Source organism: Camelus dromedarius, chromosome 33 (genome assembly GCF_036321535.1).
Source record: "Camelus dromedarius isolate mCamDro1 chromosome 33, mCamDro1.pat, whole genome shotgun sequence".
NCBI lineage: Eukaryota > Metazoa > Chordata > Mammalia > Artiodactyla > Camelidae > Camelus > Camelus dromedarius.
Genome location: NC_087468.1, coordinates 7,745,593 through 7,768,088, shown reverse-complemented (window position 1 = coordinate 7,768,088; position 22,496 = coordinate 7,745,593). Strand labels below are relative to the sequence as shown.

General features: G+C 49.4%; 2 protein-coding genes across 3 annotated transcripts in view; one reads left to right on the top strand and one right to left on the bottom strand.

Annotated features, from left to right (window-relative positions):
- Positions 1-3,042, top strand: part of SLC9A2 (solute carrier family 9 member A2) — a 55,658-nt gene extending 52,616 nt beyond the window's left edge. Inside the window, exon 12 of the mRNA XM_031441037.2 lies at positions 476-3,042. Within this exon, the coding sequence (XP_031296897.2) occupies positions 476-846 (371 nt within the window). The 3' untranslated portion in view covers positions 847-3,042. The remainder of the gene's footprint in view (positions 1-475) is intronic.
- Positions 3,043-6,815: 3,773 nt separating this feature from the next.
- On the bottom strand, positions 6,816-19,995 carry MFSD9 (major facilitator superfamily domain containing 9). Of its 2 annotated transcripts, none has more exons than XM_010991891.3 (6): positions 19,775-19,995; positions 16,702-16,789; positions 15,460-15,503; positions 11,234-11,363; positions 9,994-10,203; positions 6,816-8,265 (listed from the first exon to the last, which is right to left on the bottom strand). In XM_010991891.3, exons 1-6 carry the CDS (start codon positions 19,937-19,939, stop codon positions 7,511-7,513), a joined length of 1,392 nt encoding a protein of 463 aa, XP_010990193.3. In that variant the 5' UTR covers positions 19,940-19,995; the 3' UTR covers positions 6,816-7,510. The 2 variants fall into 2 exon arrangements, with proteins under 2 accessions (XP_010990193.3, XP_031296896.1); XM_031441036.2 differs by lacking the exon at positions 19,775-19,995 and adding an exon at positions 19,590-19,761.
- Between the last annotated feature and the right edge of the window lie 2,501 nt (positions 19,996-22,496).

The following is a 22,496-nucleotide window of genomic DNA, read 5'->3' as shown; positions in this document are numbered from 1 at the left end:
ATCAAGACAAGAATCTTCATATTAACAGCTAATGAGTGGTCTGTTTACCGGTGCCAGGGACCGAGCTGAGCCCTCCTGGGACTGTTGGGTCGGGGCAGGGGAGAGCCTCGCTGCTGCCCCCAGGCGGTCTCAGTTTCACATCCAGCGCCGCCACTTACTAGCATCTCTTGAGCCTCAGTTACTTCATCTGCAAAGTGGGTGAATGTGAGGATTAAGTAGGTTACTGAATTTAAAAGTGCTTAGGGCAGTGCCTGGCACGTGGTAAGCTCTTCAGAATCAGTCCGTGTACACGTGGACACAGACGCTCACAGGGCTTATGCGCATGCCCAGGATTCGGGGGCGTTAGCCTGTGCCCTCTGACCTCCGCGCCCGACGCCCAGGGGGCGCAGCAGCTGCCGGACCTACTATCGTATTGTCCCGTCGCTTGTCACACCTCCTGCGATGCCGCCCACATTGTCCTTTTGCTCCCCTGCAGGTGACGACAGCAGCGACTCAGACCCAGATGTCGGGACCACCGTCCTCAACTTGCAGCCCCGAGCGAGGCGCTTCTTGCCAGAACAGTTCTCGAAGAGAAGCTCCCAGGCCTATAAGATGGAATGGAAGAACGAGGTAGACGTGGATTGCGACCAGGGGCGGCCCCGCACCCCGCCAGCTGCCCACGGCAAAGAGGGGGGCGCCCAGGCCCCGGGGGTACTGTGCCAGCCCCTCCTCTCCAAAGGCCAGTTTGGCTCCGTGCGCGGAGACGGGGTGACTCAAGCCCTCCGACCCAAGGCGCCACCCAGGCTGGTGCGAAGGGCATCGGAACCTGGACACCGGAAGGGCCGGCTGGGCAGCGAGAAGCCTTGATGGAAAAGGCCAAAGCAGACTTGGGGTGACCCCCGCCCGGCAGCGGGGAGTCCACTTGCAACCCTCTCTGCATCTAAATACTGTCTTTGGTAGTAGAATCAGGCCAGGATTCAGGGGGCCAGCGCTTAACCCGAGAAGAAGAGAATCGAATTAAAAAAGTCCCATGAAGTGGCTTTTAGGACTTGTTGCGAGCAGTTGTAGTCTTTGTAAGCCTAAAGAAAAAAGGAAAAGAAAAGAAAAAAAACACGCGTGCCTTTATTGAACTTGAAGGACAGAACTTGAAATTTTTAACACACCTTTGTTGGTGAAAAGTTTTAATATATGCATATATGCCTCAGATTTTATTTATGAAAAACTACGTGTATCTGTCATTCGTGTTTAAGCACTTGGCACTAAAAGTACTTAGAACGCCTGTCCTGGGCGTCAGGGGCAGCTCCTGGGGATGGAGGGGGAGGGGCGGCTGGGCGTGGAGGGCCGACCTTGTCCCGCGGGTTGGGGGGAGGCAGCACAGAGACCCCCGAGGACTCCAGCCGTCGGAACATCCAGGCAGACGAGGTGGCCTGGCTCCCCGAGTTACGAGAGTGCGGCTGGTTTTCCATTTGTTCCTCCTTCTACAGCGGACTTGCGGGTGACACAGATTCCATCTCCCCTTCGTGTTTACATGGTACAGGGAGAGAGACCGCCGGGGGTGGGGGGGAGAGAGACCGCCGGGGGGGAAGCCAGTGAGACTCAGTGCCAGCTCGTGACAAAGTGCCATCCACGTGGGCCCCATGGGGTGTGTGAGGAAGGGGACAGGGCAGCACCGGCTTGTGGCAGGCGGGGGGTTTGATACTGTGCAATCCTGGGAGGCCGAGGCAGGAGAGTCCCTGTCATGCCCACCTACGACCACCTGGCTCCAGAACTTTTCTGTAGAACATTCTAGAGCTTCCAATCCAGGTCAGAGGCTCCGAGCAGACAAGGATGGATCTTTATATAAAGAGGATTCCAAATATTTAACAGATGGGTGAGAATTCCGGTTTTGGATTTTATTCAGGAAGCACTTTGGAGAATGTGGGCGTTCTAGGGGTTTTTTTTTTTTTTTTTTTTTTGCACTAGTCTGTAATTTGTTACCTCTCCCCCTTCAACAAAGTAGTAGCTCAAATTCTTCATATAAAATTGGGTTCTGCTCCTCTGAGTACTTTTTAAAAGTACAGAAGAGAGACAAGAAGTGGAGTATGGTCATTTAGGATTAATACTGAAATCTCTCTCGTAAGCTATAGATTTCATTGGCCTGTCATTTTCCCAGAAAGCCCCCTCTTTAAAACTTAACCAGAACAAGACTAAATTTCTGGGTTTATCTATGAAATGAGGCCACTCATGTGGTCCCTTGGATTCACACTGGAGATACAGCAAACGATCCAAGTGACAGCTGTCTAATTTCTGGAAATTAAACAGAAAGATATTGTACTTAGAAACTCTTGGCCGTGGTTCTTATCTCCTTTTTCTAGAAGTAAATCTACCTTTTTTTTTTTTTTCCTCATGTTCTAAAATGCTGGAATACTGCTAGATTGTTGGGCGTGAGACTGAGGGGAGGGCAAACACACAAGGTACAAGTTCATAAAGAGTACAATTTCCTGCCCACACTCTCCCAAGTTGATCAGTGGAAAGCAGTGTAGACACAATTTAAACTACAAGCTTAGGACTCTGTGCCAAAATTCTTAATTTTAAATGAAAATATTTATATAAAATATGTATGTTTCATCTGCTGAAAATAAATGAAAACTGACTTAATTTAGAATTTTATTATAGGACTGTGATTCATCAAGATACGTGATGTGTATTTTTGAGAATCTGACGAGTAAATTCTCAGAAGTGACGGTGTACGAAATCTGAAATGGAAGGTTGAAATGGAAAATGACTTTAAAAATAAATTTCCTGATTTTCCCTGGTGTCCTACGTTAATATTTTAAGGTGTCTAACTTTCGGGAAATGATGGAAAAAACATGCAAATGTTTATTATGACACTTCATCTTGTTAAGCAGGTAGACCAAATTCCGCTTTCACTAATTAAAAATCAGATAAAAAGTATGGATGACATTGTGTAAATTTCTAAAAAGGAACACTTCTGTCATTTTATCTTTATTATCCGTTGAAATTTTTTCCTTATTTGTGGAATGATATAAAAAATGAAAAATAAATTTGACTTTATTTACCTTTTTTCTATATACTTTCTTCTTTTTTAATGAAATTATTTAATTCCAGACACTGCGGAAGGAAAGGGTATGGAGTTGAAACCTTTTAACTAAATATTGTTAACAATCTAAATTTCTGTGTTTCTGGCACAGAAACATCTGCATCCTTTTCAAATGATTCTCTGGTTTCAATAATGATGGATCCAACCAAAGTTCCAATGTGACTACGGAATTTTGATGGGTCTTTGGCGTTTATTGTGACAAATTTGATTTGAACTACTTACAAGAGTCAGGGCTTATTTCTTGACGTACAAAACCAAGGCCAACTGTTGGGAGCAGCTGTGTCAGCTAGCAAAAAACTAGAAATTGGCTTCAAAGTCTGACATTTTTAAAAAGACATGCGTTTGCTATATATGTCCCCCAAACGTCCAGGCTGCAACTCCCTTGGGCTTCCGCTAAGCTCTGTAGTGGGGGGGGGGGGTGCTGCTCTGCCTGGGGCGGGGGGCAGGTCTGTTTCCATAAAAAGCGAGAAGCCCTGTGGTTTACTACACGTCTCAGCGTGCTCCGCATTTATTGCATTGTCCAGATCACGTTTATGTGAAACCTGGCATTTCACAAACAAGGATGAGGGCTGTAATGTTTTGTCAGTTCCAAGTTCACACTGAACTTTAATCTTTCAGGAGTGACTGAAGGGTTTCTTTGTGCAGTGGAAGTAGTCGTTGGCATTATCTGCATAGGCCTGAACCCTGAAAATGGAGTCCCTTCATGACCGCGAACAAGTCACGCTCACGATTCAGTTACCGGTGATCTGGGGTTTCCGGGTTCATGTTTCTATCTCACATTTAGATCAAAGGGTGCACCTGGCCAGTGCTTTATATCCTACCTTTAGACCAGGTTCTTTCTTCAGCCCACCTATCAGGCCAGCAGAAGCCCAGCAGAAGCCCAGCAGGTGACGGCTGCCTGGCAGCGACCACAGCTCTCGTCCACGAGGAGTGCCACCTCCCTTCAGATTTCTCCCCCACGTGGCTGACGCCCTCTGACGGCATGTCAGCGCGTGTGCTGCCAAACGCCCTCACGGTTAGGGGGTCGTTGAAAGTTTTCAGTGTTGCACTGGTCCATCGTTTTTCCGTTTCTAACTTTCTACAATTTCTTTTTCAAATAAAATTCTACTTTACTACCTCTAAGAACAGTCAATCAGTTGTGGGTCCATTCTCTTTGCTCACCATCAGTGTAGAACACATTTCAGATTAAGTATATATTTGGTATTACATGGTTTACAAGCCAAAGGCTTGTTTTTGTTACTAAGACATGTCTTAGCATGCAGGCGGCCATAGTTTTCCAGCACTTCAGAACCCTGAGTTAAAATATACATCAAGATGCAACTATGGCTTTTAAAAATTGTGATTTATTAGAATAAATGACACCTCATTAACATTTCAAAGGGATTTTATTATTAAAAAATTGTTACCATGTAACTGGCAGATTCTTCAGGAAAAAAAATTGGACTGGACAATGTTTTTTTCCAACGCCTCCCCCTGTTCCAAGAAGAGCTGCGTTAGACTGCATCCTGGCTAGATCTGCAGGAACCTTGCCTCAAACTCTTAAATGTTGGTCCTGGGGGGACGGGCAGGGAAACACCGTGCTGGCTAAACCGAGCCCTCCCAGTTACAAGCTGTCATCTCTCCACAGCCGCCCAGATGCCTCACAGAAGTGTCCTCAGAAAAAGACGCCTTCTTAACGTTCTGATTGTTCGTAAATGCCCCCTAAATGCCCACAGGTGTCCCTGCGGGCAACACAGGACAAGCACGGTGTGCTCTGCTCTCTCCATCAGCCTCTCTAACCTGGCCTGCTGAGCTCTACCAGACCGGAAACCTGGGCAGCCCTCAGTCCCTCCCAGGGTCTCCCTGAGGCATTTGGGATTTCCCCCACCTGCCTCCTTCCATCCCTGCATCCACCTCTCCCCATCCCCACCTCCCCAGGCGCTGGGATCATGGCCCCTTTCCTGGCCTCCATTAAGTCTCCTTGCTGCAGCTAGAGGGGCCTTCCTAAAAGGTGAAGGTGCTCAGGGCTCCCGTCTTCCGTAGGCCTGCAAGTCACCCCCGGGCATGGCAGGTGAGCCCTTCAGGATCCAACCCTGTGATGCTCAACTCGGGGTGGGCACCAAGCACCTGGGCACCTCGGATCTGCCTCCCGAGGTCCAGGGCAGGCTCTGGGCATCAGGTGCCTCTAACACGCAGCCAGGACAGAGGACCCCCACGCCCCCCCTCAGTCCAGCCCTTCCCCGGGCTCCATGCAGAACTCGCACCAGACCTCAGGGCCGTGGTGGGGAGGGGGAGCCCCCATGTGTCACTCTGTGCCAGGCATGCCCGTCCCCTTCCGTTCTTCACTCACCCCTCCGGACGTGAGCACAGGTGCACCTCCCTCTGGGGAGAAGGCCCATTCTTCTGGAGCCCTGAGCCCCAGGCTGCTTCAGAGCACTTACAGCTGGGGCTGCCAAAGCGCTGGAAGGGGCACCATTTCCTTCACCGACTTCTTGGGCAAGCCCGCTGCCTCTGAAGCGAGGCTCCACGCAATGGTTAAGCTGAACCAGATGTAGCTGTGGATATTTCTGACTTAACAAAAACAGCAATTTCACGTGGCTTAACCTAACACTTGGAGAAGATTACAGAAGGTACCCAAGAGAATTTAAAAACACAAACTCGGAGCAGATTTAATTTCCCTGAGGTCACAGTCCGTAAACTATACAAAAATGGCCCATCAGACTGGCGGTTTTCAAACTTCACTCTGCAAACAATGCAGCTGGGAGTCTTGTGCAAGTGGCCCCCGCAGGCCTGAGGGGGGCGGGTGTCTGCACTTCGGACGACCTCCAGGGTTTGGGGCGCTGCTGGTCCCTGGCCCACACTTTGAGTAACAGCACGTTAGACGATTTAAGAGGAACTCCAAGAAAACATTTATCTAAAAAAAGTCACGTGAACAAAACACTAAACTTAGTAGTGGAGAATAACAAAAACGTGTCTCTGCTCTTACGAAGGTCAGTCTTCAGGGTCCTTGGTGTTTCCATGTCTCTAGTTAGAAAGCCTCATTGAGCTTACAGGCTTTTATTTGACTTCAAAATCAAACTGCTATGATTTAAGAAATAAAAATGACTATATTAAGAGCTTCTAAAAGAAACTTATCTATTTCTGAGGATGAAAAAAAGAGTCTTTGGAGAAATTCCTCTGAAATTCTACTTCATTTCATAAACCTCTGACTATCTATTGTCCCTTTGAGTCTACCCTGCATGACAGTTTGGTGGCCCCTTTGGAGCATGGCCATCTAATATTCTGGCTTCCTCAAAAACACCCAGCACTTACATAGAAGTTTATACCGCTTAATAAAAAGTTAGTGTTTTTCTTGTAGCTAGATAGGAAAAAGGACAATCTTCAAACTTCTAACTAAGTCTTCATCATAAATACACAAGACACCATAGCACTAAGTTCCTCCGATGGGGCCCGACCCGGGACTCTCTCGTGCTCTGAACAAAATGTTCACCTGAAGAGCATTCCTGAGCTTTGGCTTCTCCGCCAGCTTCCTTCGCCACCAGACTGAGGCGGCCCCACGGAGAGCTGCTTCCAGGAGCAGATGGTTGCGCCTGGTGCCAGGGAGCTGTGGTCCCGGACAGGCTGGGCTGCCTGCGGGGCAGGGGAGCAGCCCCGTGGACCTGTTTCTCCCGGTGAAGAGGTGGGTGCTGAGAGCAGGGGAAAGTGTAATACACTGGAGTCGCATGATCTCAACAGACAGTCCAAACTGACTCAGTGATCACGGAAGACAACAAGCCTCTGGCCTTTAATGAAAACCAGGTCTCAGAACGAGCCTTTCTCTAGCTCCAGGACAAACTGCAAGTGGGGCTCAAAGTAGACTTTTGGGCCTCTCCCAGGCCCACGGGCTCCATCTCTGGGGGTGAGGATGGGCGTCTGGTTTAAAACCAGCATCCCGGGTGGGCCCTTGGTGTCATCTGAGAATGTGACAGGCTGGTTTTAATAAAGCAGCTTCTTCAATCTCGGGGATTTCAACAGCAGGAAAGACCCTCTCAGCTGAGAGAATTTCACCCGACACGAGGGACAAGCTGGTCAGTGTTCATGTTACCCAACTTTTATTTATCAGAGAAATCCTGATGGCTGCTTCCCTCTTTGCACATATTGGAGTCCGCTGCCTCGCCACCACTTCCCTATCCTGCACTGGGGATACACTGCTCCCCTGGAGAATTCTAACCCCGCCAGCCAGGAGGAAGGGGAGACCCGTGGAGAAACACTGAATCCCTTCCCCTCCTGCACAGCTTTGCTCCAACGCGTGTCCAATGCTGGTTCTCCTCGTCTGGCAGGTCTGACTGGATGTCCACCAGCGAAGCATGGCCACGTGCTGTCCCAGTGACCCTTTCCAGAGCACCCCTGAGTGTGGCCTCTGTCCTCGCGGACACAGCTCGGACTCTGTCTCTTGGCGTGGTCCAAATGCACCTACTCGCTTTTTAACCTGTCACTCCCATCGCTTCCAGAGTGGGGTCTGTTTAGTGACATGATGATCACGGCCGCTAAGGCCAACGCCGCCCCCAGACCAGGGGGGGCGCAGGGGCTGACCTCCTGGGCCACCCCTGAGAGGAGGGGGGCTATGACCCGGCCCACGGCCGTCACCGACTGCCCCAGGCCCAGGAGGGCGCCGCCGGCGCCGGCGCCACCCACGCTCAGCTGCAGGTCGGTGATGCAGGTCCTGCCAATGGAGGTGGAGACGGACAGGAGGGTGGAGCAGAGGACCATGACGGCCACGCTGCGGGTGGCGGCGAAGGCCAGCAGCAGCAGGCAGGTGAGCGCGCTCAAGTGCAGCAGCAGCTGGCGCGGTTGGTGGCCGGCCAGCCGCAGCACCGGCCCTAGCGCGAGGCCGGCCAGGGCCCCCAGGGCGCTGCCCGAGCCGAGGAGGTAGCCGGCCATGCGCGGCCGCAGCCCGAAGCGCTCCTGCAGGGCCAGGACGAAGTTGCTGTGGTACAGCATGACCGCCAGGGCCATGAGCCAGCGCACCAGGAGCACGTCCCATGCAGCCGAGCCCAGCAGGTGCCACAGGCCCCGCAGGGTGGCCACCACCTCCACCTGCGGCGGCCTGGCCGCTGCCTGCGTCCCAGAGCCGGTCCTTCCCCAAAGCGCATGGCTTTGGCCCCATCGCGGGCCATCCTTCGCACCGCCACGTTTCCCGTCACTCCATGGAGAGATCCACACGAGACCTGTTAAGTGGCAGGAGACCCATTAACAGAGGCGGGGGCATGGGGCTCCAGCAGGACCTCCCGGGGGGACGAGCAGCTGTGTGGGGAGGCCACCACTCTGCATTTCTGAATAGGTAAATTCACTAAGCTGCATCCTGGAGTCCTGTTTGTAACCATTCCCGCAGCTCCTCAGACTCCACTTCGATACCAGAATTCTGCTATTCACCCTAATAAAAAAAATCTCTACCTGTAAAATAGTCACTTTTTTCCTAGCTCAAGAGCCTCTGTGGTTTCCTGACCCATCATTTCGTACCTACATTCTCCTGCTTCATGTGGAAATTCCTCCTCCCTTCCGTACTTTTTCAGTTCTGTGTGTCCACTGTCTGCCCCAGCATCATCTGTGCATCACCCTTCCTTCATCCATTCCAAGAGGGAAGACTGATGCTTCCTCAATGCTGAATCTTGTACTAAATACCAGGCTCTATTAACAAACAAGACCTCAGACATCCATGCCCTCAAGAAATTCCAACCTAAAAGGGGGTTTGGACAAGTAACCTGGAAATCAGATTACAGGTGAGGGCTGTTGGTGGGGGAGGGGGCACATGATGCTTCGGACAGAGATGCAGGTCCTGACGTGGGGTGAGGAGGCGCAGCTTCAGACCACAACCATTGGGGCAGCACCGGCCGGGATCCAGCCCCACCCAGGGCCTCTGTGTGCTTCTGCAAGTCAACCCCACAGCCTTGGGGGTGGGGGCGTCCTCATAGACCAGGACACAGCCTGACGCTGCAGCTCTGAGCAGGCATCCGACCCTCCGCCCTCAGGTGACTGGCTCGTTCCTGCCTCATTTGTTCCCACTAGAATGGCCTCTTGCCCATCTGTGCCCCCAAACTTTCTTAAAACTGAATTCAAGCCTGCCATTCTAGGAAACCTTTCCAAACTCAGCCCTGCAGGGTTTTAGCCCTTCAGCACTTAAGCACCACTTGGACCAGGAGCTCTTTCGTGCTGCTAAAGGCTGTTTGCAGCAACTACGCTGGTGGACTTGGTATTAGCCAGGGAGTAACTCATGGCAGGAGACTAACCACATGAGAATGCAGGCCTGCACATCTTTTTTATCTATTCTCATTTTTAAAAGGGTCCTTGGCTGTTTTACAGAATCTGGATAAAAACGTGAAAGGACTATTGCTGATGAACTAAAAGGAAGAGTGTAATTTAAATGATAATAAAAACAATCACAATGACAGCAGCTTGCATTTACTGTGTCCTCATCTGAGAGGCCGCGGGGTCACCTGCCTACATGCAGAATCTCCTGCAGTTGTCAGGACAAACCTGCGTCCCGTGACCACGTTTCACACATAAGGAAGCTGGGGTGACAGCCCGAGGCAGCCCAGTCTGTGGGGCTCCAGAGTTCCTAACTACGGAAACAGAAATCATGGGGAAAAAAGACAGGACAGGCCTTTCTCAGGCGAGGTGGCAGATCAGAGCATGGACGTTAAGTCTGAAGGGGTCAAGGGGTGAGGAAAGGGACACGCACACGCACGCATGCACACACACACACACACACACACACAGGGCTTTAGCACAATGGAGCCCCTGGGGGTCCGCAGCAGGGGATGCCGTGATCTGACCGGCGTTCGTGGACGACGAGTCCGCCCATTCTAAGAAAAACAAATTGTAAGGAGAGAGGGCAGCCAGGCGGGTTGGGATGCAGGCAAACCCGACAACCTTGTCGTGACCCCACATCCACTTACCAGCATTGAGAATGAAGACGGAGAAGCAGATGAAGGCTGTGAGATAAAACCCTCCGTCCAGTTCAGTAAGGTACCCCCCGACCACAGGGCCCAGGATGAAGCCCACGCTGGACGCCGTGTTGAACTGTCCGAGCACCAGTGGCCGTTCCTTCTCTGACACCAGATCAGAGAGCAGAGCCTTTGAAATGGACAGTGTGTGTTTAAAGAGACCTGTAAGGAGACAAGAAACACGTTCTGTGCATTTTCCACATCAAAAGTATCTCCCTGGGGACGCTGCCCTTCATCCCCAGCCCTGCTGGGGTCCTGATCTCCATTTGCTCTGATCCTCTGTGGCCTGCAGGTTCCACCCACCGTGACTGGATTCCTAGTCCAGCCTCACGATCCTGGTCGGTCAACTTCATCTGAACCAAGCCCTGACCCCTCAGCTTGCCCACCTCCCGCCAGGATGTCCCAGGGTCTCCAGTCCTGTCTGTTACCCAAGTGCAGGTCATGGCGGGTTCCATACGGAGACTCTTTACTTGCTCAGTGAATAAACATTTCCTGCACGCCCAGCGCTAACCCTGACCCTGAGGATAATGTGAGGAACAGAGAGCCAAAAACCAAAAGCAAAGACCTTCATAAACTGATTTCTTGGTCAACAAAAAGGCTCAGTATGAGGTTTGGAGGGGGACTCAAGAGTAAGTGTATGTGTCACAGAAATGGGGTGGAAATCGCCAAAATTCTATGTTAAAATGACTTATTTTACGCTCTAAGCCTTTCAGGTTTAGTTAAAAACAATCGGCTTAACTGAATGTGGGCCGAGGTCCAGGGCTGCAGACTTGTGCCCAAGGGTGGCAGGGTCTGTCGCTGCCCTGACGCACAAGGTGAGCCAACACTCCCTGAACGGCCAGGCAGCGAGCACTGGAACAGAGCCTTCACGGTAACCACCTACCCGCCAGACCGCCCAGCACCCGAGACGGGTCCTGATGCGCCAGCACAGACATTCATGCGGACCGGCGCCGAGGGCCCCAGGCTGTCATGTGCATGGTCTGTAGCCCCGGACAGGCGGGCAGAGCCTGACGGATGCTAAGCGCTCAACCGACAGCAGCTCCTGCTGTTACAGCTGATAACTGCTGTTGCCACTGTGTTCTCTTTCAAGATCTCATCTAAGAGGCACTGCGAGGCAAGGCGGGCTCTCCTGGTACAGACCCATAAACTGACTGATTCTGGATGAAGATGCAGGCACAGGGCAAGAACTCACCCACGGGCACTCGAGCAAGGACAAACAGGAACACGTTGGTAGATGCTCCAAGAATCAGATACCCCAGGGCGCTGAACAGGATGCACACCAGCAAGGAAGACTGCCTGCCAGCTACGTCACTCCAGCAGCCCTGAGGGAGCAAGGCACAAAATCTCTGACTCCCCGTGGAACAGCCACAGCACCACGGAAATGCCCCTCAGACGCGACCCAGGGGATGACATCGGGGGATTTGGTTTAAGATGCTTAGATGCTCGAGTCTGCTGTGCCCCTTGTCAGAGTAAGTCATCTCTGGTCTTCCACGTGTTGAGCAGGAAAATACAAATACAACATAGGGTTTGTTTTGTTTTGTTTTAAATCTGAAAAAGCCTGAGATACCAAAGAAAGTGCCTATGTTGATCTGGTAGTGAAGAATGGCCTGAGAAATGGTGAAATACAATTTACAAAGCCTCACTTTGTCTTCATTCTCAGTGCTTTATGCAACTCAACGGCTTAGTAACTGCATTCACTATTTAGAAATTTAGAAAATACTAAAAAACAAAATGAATATAAACATACCTCATAATCCCCATATCTACATGCTTTTAACCAAATGATCACACGGTACACTCCATTTTATAGCTTGCTTTTCCACTTACCGATATATCTTGAAGATCATTCCACGTCATTAAAAATTTGCCCCTATCTTTTCTATCTTTTTTGTTTGTTTTGTCTATTCCCCACCATCACTGACAACCATATCTTTTATCATTAATTTTGTCAATCTGCAGATTAAAATGACCTGTCACTGCTCTAATGTGAGTTTCTTTGATTACCACTGAAATGCACCTTTTCCCACGTTGTTTTTCCCCTTCGGTTTCATGGAGACATAGCTGCCCTGCAGCGCTGCGGAAGTTTAAGGGGTGCAGCGTAGTGACCTGACCTGCCTATACTGTACCGTGATCCAAGAGAGTCTAGCTAACATCCATCATTTCATACAGACACAAAAGGAAAATATGGGTTATTTCCCTTGGTGATGAGAACTTGCAGGATTTACTCTCTGGGCAATTTTCATGTAAATCATAGAGTAGGGTCAGCTATACCCACCATGTGTACATTACATCCTTGTACTTACTTACCTTATAAATGGAAGTTTGTATCTTTTGACTATCTTCACCCAGTTCACCCACTTCCCATACCCTGCCTCTGGTAGCCACAAATCTAATCTCTTTTTCTATGTTTTTTTTTCCTTTTTTAGATTCCACATATACGTGAGATCACACAAGTATGTGTCTTCCTCTGTCTAAGGCCCCGGATACCTGGAGGACAAAGGACAGCAGGTGATCAGGGCATCAGGGCCGCCCTGGCAGCTCATTCTCCACCTGACCAGCCACCAGTCCTGGCCAGGCCTCTGAGAAAGTCCCTTTGGGGTGGGGACTGGTGGCCAACAGCCTTTCCTGCCTCGTCCTTCCCCTCCCCTTGATGAGAACATGCCCAGGGCCGGCCAGCCGGGCCCCCAGGAGTCCCTCAGACACTGGGCAGAAGGGCAGTTGGCCCGCTGCTCCTCCTGGTGCCTCAGGAGTGCTCTGTCCGAGCAGGTGGACACGAGCCTGACCGCACGCCCAGCCCCCTGCAGTGTGTCCACACTGACCCACTTTATATACTGAGTTTCTGGGTGAGGCTCTGTTCGAAAAAACATGTAATTGCCTTAAAATAAAAAAAAAGCTAAACACTGTAATAGCCAGAGCACTGTCTGAGAAGGGTGTCCAGAGCCTTGTGACCCCCCAAGTGACCGCTGGCTCCTGGACCTGGCCGGGAGGGGTCAGCACCACGTCCTCAGTGATGCTTGGTGACTCTCCCCGACCCTCTTGTGACCCAAGCCCACCCCTCTTCCCGGACAGAAGCCAGCTCCATCTGTTCACCCCCTTCCCCCTATCTTTTTGGTTGGGTGTATCCTTTTCTCAAGGACCCAAAAGATCTCTTTACATAAGGATATAAACTGCTGTAAAATTCCTTTATAAAACATTTGAGAGTAAATCCTTGAAAATACTATCATTCTTCTACAGAAGTCATCCATCCTTTTCCTCCATTTTCATTTCTATGGAGTTTCTAAAATGAAATTCTCCATACTTTTTCCAGCTGGGTAAGAGGGCACTGGCCTCCTGGGTTCACAGGGCAGCGATACAATCTGGCGGTCACGGCCTGGGCCCTGGGCCAGCTGTCTGGGTGCAGCTCTGAACTTTCATCCCTCCATATGCCACGCATGTTATCAGTTAGCATAATTACACAACAGAGGTGTATCTCCATGCTCAGTTTCCCTCCCGTAAGATAGGAGTAATCGTAGTATCTGCCTCGGAGATTCCTCCCCTGTCAACACTTGCTATGTGCTTTATGGAATATGACTCATTAAAAACCCACAACCACCACTGGTGGTTAAGACGAGTCATTATGAGAACTAAATGTAATAAAGTGCTTAGCACAGGGCCTGATGCACAGTAAGTACTTAATAAATATGAGTCATCTTTATTAAAATACATGTATTAAACATATTAGACTAATCTGAGCTAGCAAATCTTTTCTTCATAAACATTTGTTTTTAAAATTAAATTGTTTTTTTAATAAAACTTTGAATTAAGATATGTATTCGTAAAAGCAGTGGTTAAAAAGGACATTTTAAGTAGGTATGCCTCTATCTGAAGGATTTCTAAGGAAAGTTCTCATTAAGTTACAGCTACGACATACACGAAATGTGCTTTGTAAGCACAAACCTAATAAAGCAAAGGATCAATTCGAAAAAGAGGGTTGGGCCACCAGTGGCAATAAAAAAATCCACATTCATAAAATGTTGCCATGTTCCAGAGTTCTGATAAATGCTACTGATAAACACAAGAAAACAAATCAAGCCTGGTCTCCTTCATTCTCGGGGAGGTCAGAGTCCACCAGGAGAAAGGCACTTGAGTAATTAAAATCCACTGGGACTCAACTGATCTGATACACATATGCATATCAAGTATTCTGGGAGTCAGTTTCCAAATAAAACAGAAAAGATATTTACAAGATGTATCCTGAATTCTTCCCTCACAAGAGAATATGAAACATGACGAGCTCCCCTGTGAGCAGGTGCATGTGTCCCTGGTATAACCTGATGGTCCTTATCTATTTACTTTCTTAGATCATCAAGGCAATGACAGATAATGCGTAGGAACAAAACAGTATGTGCTCAGAGTTTAGATACTGAGATTAGGTGACTTTGTCAAATTGGTTAAACTGCGAGTCTTAATGCCCTACTCCGTAAAAAGGAGACATCGAACTACTTTCTTGGGCTATGGGAACAATTCAGTGAGGATAGGCTGTTACTGCTATGCCACTTTCAAACATGAAACACTTCAACGAAGATCAGTCCAGGAGTAGCTACTTGGTTATCTCAGAATTCATGATGGACTCTTACCGAATTTCTATTTTAAAATATATTTTACCCACTAGCCACTCTTGGGAAAGACAGTGCTGTGTGTGCTTGGTGTTGACTTGCTGTGAGACCACCAGCTACTCAGACAAGGCCACGGCTGATCCATCCCTGGCACTAAGCTGGCTGTTCTATTTCAACTGCCGGAACCACCGGACTCGAGGGCTCAGGACAAGCATGGCCACAGTGTTAAGCACCCAGCAGAGGGAAGGGCAGGGCAGGTCAGTTAAGGTTTTGGACTTGAAACCACTGAGGGACCAGAAGTGGAGGTGACAAGGTCAGCCCTGGGTCTTTCTATCCCACGCGGTCGACATACAACCAACCACACCCAGTGGCTCCTCTGTCTATACACCTAAGTTTTATAATTAATAAGCCATGTAGTGCGAAAGGTACAACTTCCAATAGAGCCTTAAGATCTCGATGGATTCGATTACTGCCAATTAACTGAAACAGACAAAATTGGTAATGACTTCTGTTCATGTTCTTTTCTCCTAGGAAAAAGGTGGCAGGGAACCAGGAAAAGAACACGTTACAGTGGAAAAAGTGGGCTCTCACTCCAACTCAACGAGGTCCTGTCCGATTCAGCCATCCCAGCCCTTCAGACCTACGTCTTCTCAGATGTCAACTGAGGGAGAGAGATGATGAGGGGTCCGCCTTGATCTAACACTGCATGTCCTCACCACCTGCACGTCTGCTTTGTGGTTAACCTCACACCCCGATTCCACAGCAGCCCGACGGGTGGCCGTCAGAAGCATACCGTTATGTTGCCGGATGGAAGACAACTTACCACCAATGTGCTGGAAAAGAACTGCAAAATGCCATAGGAGGAGCCTGAAGAAGACATAAGTAACATCACAAAAATCAGCTAGACTCATCACAAAAATGGCTTAAATTAACAGAAAAACATTAGGAGAAAAAAAAACATTTTTTAAAAAGGAAATTACCCCATTATCTTTTTCCAGATGGAAGAGTAAAGGAATACAATGTTTAATAAAAGGCCTTCAAACTAAAACTGAGGGAAAGCAGAAGAGAGCGACTAAAGGCCAAGGTCGCCCTTAGGGGCCTTGAGAGAGTCCTGCTCACACAGCGGGAGGAGCGCATACCCCAGGCCGAGAAGGCGGCAGCATGAGTACACAGGGGAAGAATTCTGAATCCTGCAAAAATTCTACTAAGTCTTAAAATGTTAACATTACCTCAAATGTGTCTAACACTTCAGTCTTATAAAATGCATCTAAAGAACTTACAAAGTACTTCTAACTACATTCTATCACATAACAAGTTCCTTCTGCTCTGCATGGAGCCCTTCACACTGCTGCATGGGCTGGTATAATTCCAACTACACTTCTCCAGGGAAATACAAATCATGGCACGGCCCAGAACTTAACCAAGTATTATGTGCAGAACTTCCCCCAAACATTTGCTCATCCAGCTTGTGGAAGACAAAGTGCTGTTAATTTTAACAATTTCTCACTCATGAGCATAGTCCTAAACCCTGCTATTTCCTGCCTCCTTGGTACATCAATGACTTCTGGATGGAGACTTTATGCTGCACATGGATAGAAGGCCTCTAAGATATGCTGGTGATGATGCAGGAAGCTTGCAACCAATCCGTCAAGGTTCACCCGAGTCCCGTTCCTCCTGGTATGATTTCTGCAGATTACGTCTCTCTGGTCTTGTGTGAGGTTACAGGTTCCCGTGGGCAGGAGTCCATGCCTACCCTTTCATATACACAGTCAGCTCCTTGGAGAGGCTCAGGAAGTATCTGTGACGTCACTGGTGGCACGGGGCATGGAGATGATGCTATACCTGAAAACCCCTCTGAAAACAGTGAGTCTAGGAAAAGATGAATTTCACTGGCTTCAGGGTCATATTCTGAAATCCTCTGAAAATTCATTTCCTCCCCTTTTCAGTTTACCTTTGGATACTATTTCTTCATTCATTAAACAAAACTAACTTGTTTTCAGGTACTCAGTTCAGGGGGTTTAAAAAATTCAGTGCTCTCTGAAAATGTGCGGGATTAACCACTCACCTACTATTCCAGCAACTGTTGGACTTACTCCGAGAGACTTGACATGAAGGCTCAGTAGAGGGACGACCATGCTTACACCGAACAAATCCTAAACAGCAAAACAAACATGCACTGGAAATGGAGGTCTAGGTGTTTTTAAAGTTGTGATCCTAATTACAATTGATTTAAAAAATAAAACCAATCTCTAAAGTGTTGAGCAAACAAGAACTCATAATTGCACTCTAAGTATGTCAAAGTCATCAGGTTAACGTTACCAGGGAATCCAAATACAATGTGTTATAACAGCTGCCACCTGTCAATGCCTGGATTGCCCTGACCTGGAATCCATGTAACTTCAGCTTCTTTGTAATTAATTGGTCCTTAATATTCAAGGAGGATGTGCTACAGACATTCTTCAAATAAAAAGAAAAGAAAATTGTAGTGCAAAAGAGTATGAAAACGAATATATGTATGTTTATGTATGCCTGAAGCATTATATTGTACACCAGAAACTGACACAACATTGTAAACTGACTATACTTCAATAAAAAAAAGTATATATTAAAAAAAAAAGAAAAAATTGGGGGGCGTAATGAAACGGGGAAGGAGGTAAAGCTAATGCCTCTTTCTTAGCAAAACAGCACTTTAGTAAGGAAGTCAGGTAAGGCTTGCAACTCTCCTTGAAGAGCTCCATCTCTCAATGATACCTGAAGAATACATTCCAAAGTTCTAGGACCTTTTCAGGGTAGGAACTCAAACATTTCTTGATTAGTAGATTATCTTAAAAAAAGGAATTATCACCCGACTAAAGCTGATGAAATGGAATTAAGTCTCACCGGGTATCTGGAGGGAAGGACCACAATCACAGACCTTAGCGCTGCTTAGTGTGCTAACCAAAAAGCACCTGAAGGCTCATTAGTCCTCCTTCCTCAACAAATTAAAATCTGGAAGCACAGATCAGAGCTAAAAACAAAACATTTTGGCAAAAGCTTTAATCTTATTCCCTTCCTTCTCCCCATTGGAAACCATCTTCCCAGAAGTCTTCGGGCTCTTTACATCTCTAGATATAGTCAAAGTAATAACTAAGTTATGTATAACATTCCTTAGATGTTACCTAACGAAGAGACGTTAGGTCCTTCAAGGATACCCAGAGTGGTGTACATTTTAATTGTTTACAATATTTTGAATTTTAAAATAATCTCTACTCTCTTTTAACTCTGTGAAAATCTTACATTTCCCCCCGAAGATATTAAAGACCTAATGATTCTCTTGAATAAATTATTCAAATTATTAGAACTTTCCATCAGGCTTGCTAGATTGGACTGTACCATGTGCAGAGCATGTAGATAACATACAGGGAAAGCTTGGGATACTCAAATCTGTATCAGAAGCCCATCATGAATGACCTGCAAATTTATTTTCAAAATCTCAAACTATATTGAATTTTAGGTCAGGTTGGTCTCCAAAATTCTCTAAACTCTGGTCTGGACTTTCCAGGTGAGGGTCCAAATCCTTTTCGCCTGGCAGAGCCAGATGCCGTACTATCCAGCAGGGCAGTCATGGATGACAACTAATTCCCTTTCCAAGTTTGAAGAACCATCCGCCTCTATGGTTTTGAATTCTGGATGACTGGATTGGAAGGTTGAAGAGGGACCTGCATCTTGAGAACTAAGGTTGAAGAAATGGGATTAGAAGGTGCACCAGGCTCTGAACTCAAGCATTGAGCCCAGGTGTGGAGTCTGCTATACGAACAGGAGGCAGAGATCCCACTGCAAACAGCACCTGCTGGAGGTTCTGTGTCCACAGCAATTGGATGTGTACGCTTTCGTCATCATCTTAACAACTACTGATTCAAAAGGAAACTTTACAAACTGTTGAACACCTTGCAGTGAGGCTGAGGAGGGTGACTGGCTCCCTGCTCCTCTCCCAGCCAAGCACGGCTCAGCACCCTAACTCTAGCCAGGCATTAGACTGCGGAGGAGTGGTCCTAACCTGCACAGGAGCAGAAAACAGTAATTCCTCTTTGTCAGGGCCCAGTGCCCTCAGGGACCATCTTCAAGGCCTCAGAAGACAGCCTCCTCCCATTGACACTGAACTTGACCAGCTCCTTTTGTCCTCAAGATAAAGTCCCAGACCCAGCAAAGAGGAAATCCTACGGTGTCTTTTCCCCAGTCTGTCCTAACCTCGATTAGCTCACTAGCTCACAAGCAGGGCAACTGAACCAGCTCTAGACTTGGGAAGTGGGGAGTGAAGAGGGGTACATAGGGTTCCCACAGATAATGGCATAGGAACTATCAACACAAACTTACTAAGACTGCAAGTTCCTCCGAGCAGGGCTGTGTATTACAGTGACTGGAGTTGCACAACCCTTACTACATAACAGCTTTTCAGAAACTCCATGAAGAAATGAGGGGACAGCTGGCTGGCCGAACACACACTCAGTTTTCAAATCTTTCCATTCCATTCTTGGGGAATCCGTAGTTGTGCTTATTAAACCAGGACATGCACACAACGTCACAACAAAAACAAATCTGCATTGTGCAATATATAAACAGTTTGTGGGAAGGCAGGTGTGTATAATTCACTGTGATTTGCAGGTTTAAACACTGCAGTCTACCAGGGACTCTAAGGAAAATGTGCCTCATTCTGCCCAAGTGGGGTCATCACAGCGATACCTAGAACGTGACCTGGTGAAAAGGCCGGCGCGTTCCTACCGCACGGCAGCCACCAAGCTTGCCCCTGCGCCCCAGCTCTCCAGGCTGCATGCGATGCACCTGCCCCAGTATCTAACACCCGCGGTCACCCTCGAGGGTGGCGCGGTCACCAAGTCACAACTGAGGTCGGTGCTGGAGCGTCTTAAACCGCGGGGTAGGGTAGGGGGCGCAGGATGGACCCAATGCAAACCTCACCTGTGGCCAGGTGCAGAGTGAGTGGGTTACGGGGCAAGAGGGGGCAGGCATCACCAGGGAGATCGCAGGTTCCCAGCCCTGGCGGAGCCCGACGACCACCCGAGGAGCTTGAAGAAAAGCAGCCTTAACCGGGTCCAGGTCGCGGACAGAGCCAGCACTCCGCGACCAGCCCGGCGCGCACTCACCAGGAAGCCCACCAGGTAGAGGCAGAGCAGGAGGCGGCGGGATCCGACGGCACCCGGGCCGGGAGCCCCGGCCTCGGCCCCTGTCCCAGGCTCCTGCTGCGGCGCTGGTGTCGCGGGGGCCAGACCCCGGTCCGGGGCCGGGCCGCCGGGACCCCCGCGCTCCATGCGAACTGGCGCGGGTGCCTTCGCACCGGGCCCGGGTGCCTTCGCACCGGGCCCCGCCCCCGGCGGAAGCGAGCGGCCGCGCCTGCGCAGAGCCGAGCGCAGAGGCGACCGTTCGGCGCCCCAGGTTCCGGCACCCGCGGGGCGGGGCGGGCGAGCTTCGCGCGTCACCGCGGGTTCGCGCCCCGGGCGGGGACTGGACGTGTGTGGAGAACGCGCGGGTCTTCTCACGGTCGTGTTGATGCACGGTGCTTCCTAGGGTCGAGAGCCCGCCGACCCGGCCTCTGAGGGCCGGAGGGGACTGTGATGAGCTTCACCTCAGAGGTGGTGGGGTGGGCCCCGGTGGTCGGCGCGGGAAGACGCCCAGACTGAGGGCCCTCGCTGGCTGTGGCGGACCTGGGGTCCCAGCGTGGCTTCGCCTGAAGGAAACGCCGGGGAAGGCGTGCGGGCCGCCTCGCGCAGCCGCGAGGACTCCGCAGATGGCGCCTGGGACGCCAACTCAGTTCTAGAACATTCGCTGCCGATCTCAGCAGGTTGCAGCGGCCTGTGCTCGGGGGGTCTGGCCCGGGGAGGGCAGGACCCCCCCCCCCGGGGGGCCTCACAAAGGGCCTCCTGCGTGAACTAGGACACGGGACCGTCACCCGCTGCCCGGGCCCCCGGCGCCGCGGGCCCGGGAGGAAGAGGGACCGTCTCCCCGGGAGAGGTGCGCGGTGGTCGCGCCGCGAGGGGAGGAGCGACGCCCCGAGGAGAAGCCCTGAAACGCAGGAATGAGAGACGGGGGAGGCGCGGGAGCGCTGGGTCCCGAGAGGCCCTTCGGGGACTCGGGAAGGAAGTTTTTTCCTTGCGTGAGGTAAAGATCCCCGAGCAGCCGAAGGTTAGGCCGAGGGCAAGTGAAGTAACTGGTAGTTAAAAAAAAAAAAAAAAAAAAAAAAAAAAAAAAAAAAATAATAATAATAATAATAATAATAAATTAAAAAAAAGAATTCAAAGGAAAAAAAAATCTGACTGATGGAGTAAATGCCCCCTGTTATTCCTTTAATAGCCGTTTCCTGCGATACATTGATTAAAGGGCCCTAGTTTCAGGCGTCATGTAAAGACACGAAACGTCTCTGTGTTACTTTATATGCGGTGGTCGGTTTGAAATAGGTCAGCGACATTAGATCGCTAGAAAAGTTTTCTTTTTTAGATAAATAACCTTAACCTGTAAAAAGAAAGAAGAAAAAAAAAAAAAAAAGGGAGCAGAGATGAAAGTAGATAGCAGCTGAGCCCGCGGGCCAGTTACAGCCGTGAGGGCCGGGGAAGCTTCGGGAATCCTCTCTGTGTTACGAGTGTGAGTATTTGGGTGTTTTGCACCTGCGAATCGTTTGTTTCCTTTGTCTTTTTCCGTCTGCTTTTACGTACAAGACGTTGGAGCTTAACTTGACCGTTTATAGTCTTTAGGTAACAGTGAATGTCACAAGACGGACTGACTTGGAGAAGCAGTTTAGGGAACCGGAATGGGTACGACTACTGTTGGGACGATTTTCCTTTGGCTAGGTGGGGAAATAGAGTTGTTGTATAGAAGCTGGAATGTGAACAGAAGGGTGCATCTGGAGGCTGAGTAGTCAGGAGGACTGCGCTGTGCCAGGCACCAGGTTGGTGCTGTCCGCTCCAGATCCACGCCTCGTTGTCCCGCGTGTGGCCCTGGAGCTGGGGCCTGTGCACGTGTCCTCGGCCAGCGGACACGATGGTGAGCTCTGTCAGTAGGTGGTGCGGAGGGACACTGCCCCAGCGAGGGGCGTCTCCTCCACACCTACGGGCTTTTCTCTCTTCTTGCTCCTCTGGGGTGTGGCAGCCAGAAGAGTGTGAGACCCCTAGTGGTCCTTTCCCCCAGCAAGTGTCAGTGGCGCCCATACAGGCGGCACGTCCCACTGGCGTCCCAGCTGGTTTTCAAGGGAGCCTCCCAGGTGCCCCCGCAAGTCATTTCCCAGCCACTTCCACAGGCACTCCACTGGTGGCTCCCCAGCGCGTCTCTTCCCTGTCCCAGCTGAACGCAGTAAGAAGCACAGGATGTAAAAGGCATCCGTGCTTGATAGGAAGGTAAAAGCTCTTTGTTCATAGACCACATGGTTGCCTATGTAGAAAACACTACGGAATCCACAAAAATCTACTAGAACTAATCAAGTAAGTTTAATGAGGTTGCAGAATACAGAATCAGTATACAAGTATAGTTTTATTCATATATGCTACAATAAACAAATAGACATTGGAGTTTAAAAAGTCATCTTGAATACATTAAATATGAAATAGGGATACCTTTGATCTACAAATGTGCAAAGAGACAATCCTCTTTGGATCTATTAATGTTTATGCTTCTTAGGGGTATACCGAGATGGTAAGCCTCTAACCATTCTTTTATTTGTGTCATTTTCCCAGGGCTGATTATACAGCTAGTAACTTTGAAAGGTAAAGTAATGTATCCCCACTGGTCAAAGATAAAGCTTACTTACAGGTTACAAAAGTGATAGATACACCAAGCTCAGTGTTTCGCACTTAACGTTAAAACTGCTACATGTGCAGA

Coding starts and splice junctions, on each gene's coding strand:
- MFSD9 (XM_010991891.3), bottom strand. CDS start 19,939: ATGGAGCGCGGGGGTCCCGGCGGCCCGGCCCCGGACCGGGGTCTGGCC. Junction 15,504..16,701: donor AACAGTTGCTGGAATAGTAG/GTGAGTGGTTAA, acceptor TGTCTTCTTCAG/GCTCCTCCTATGGCATTTTG. Junction 10,204..11,233: donor CCTTGCTCGAGTGCCCGTGG/GTGAGTTCTTGC, acceptor GTCTCCTTACAG/GTCTCTTTAAACACACACTG.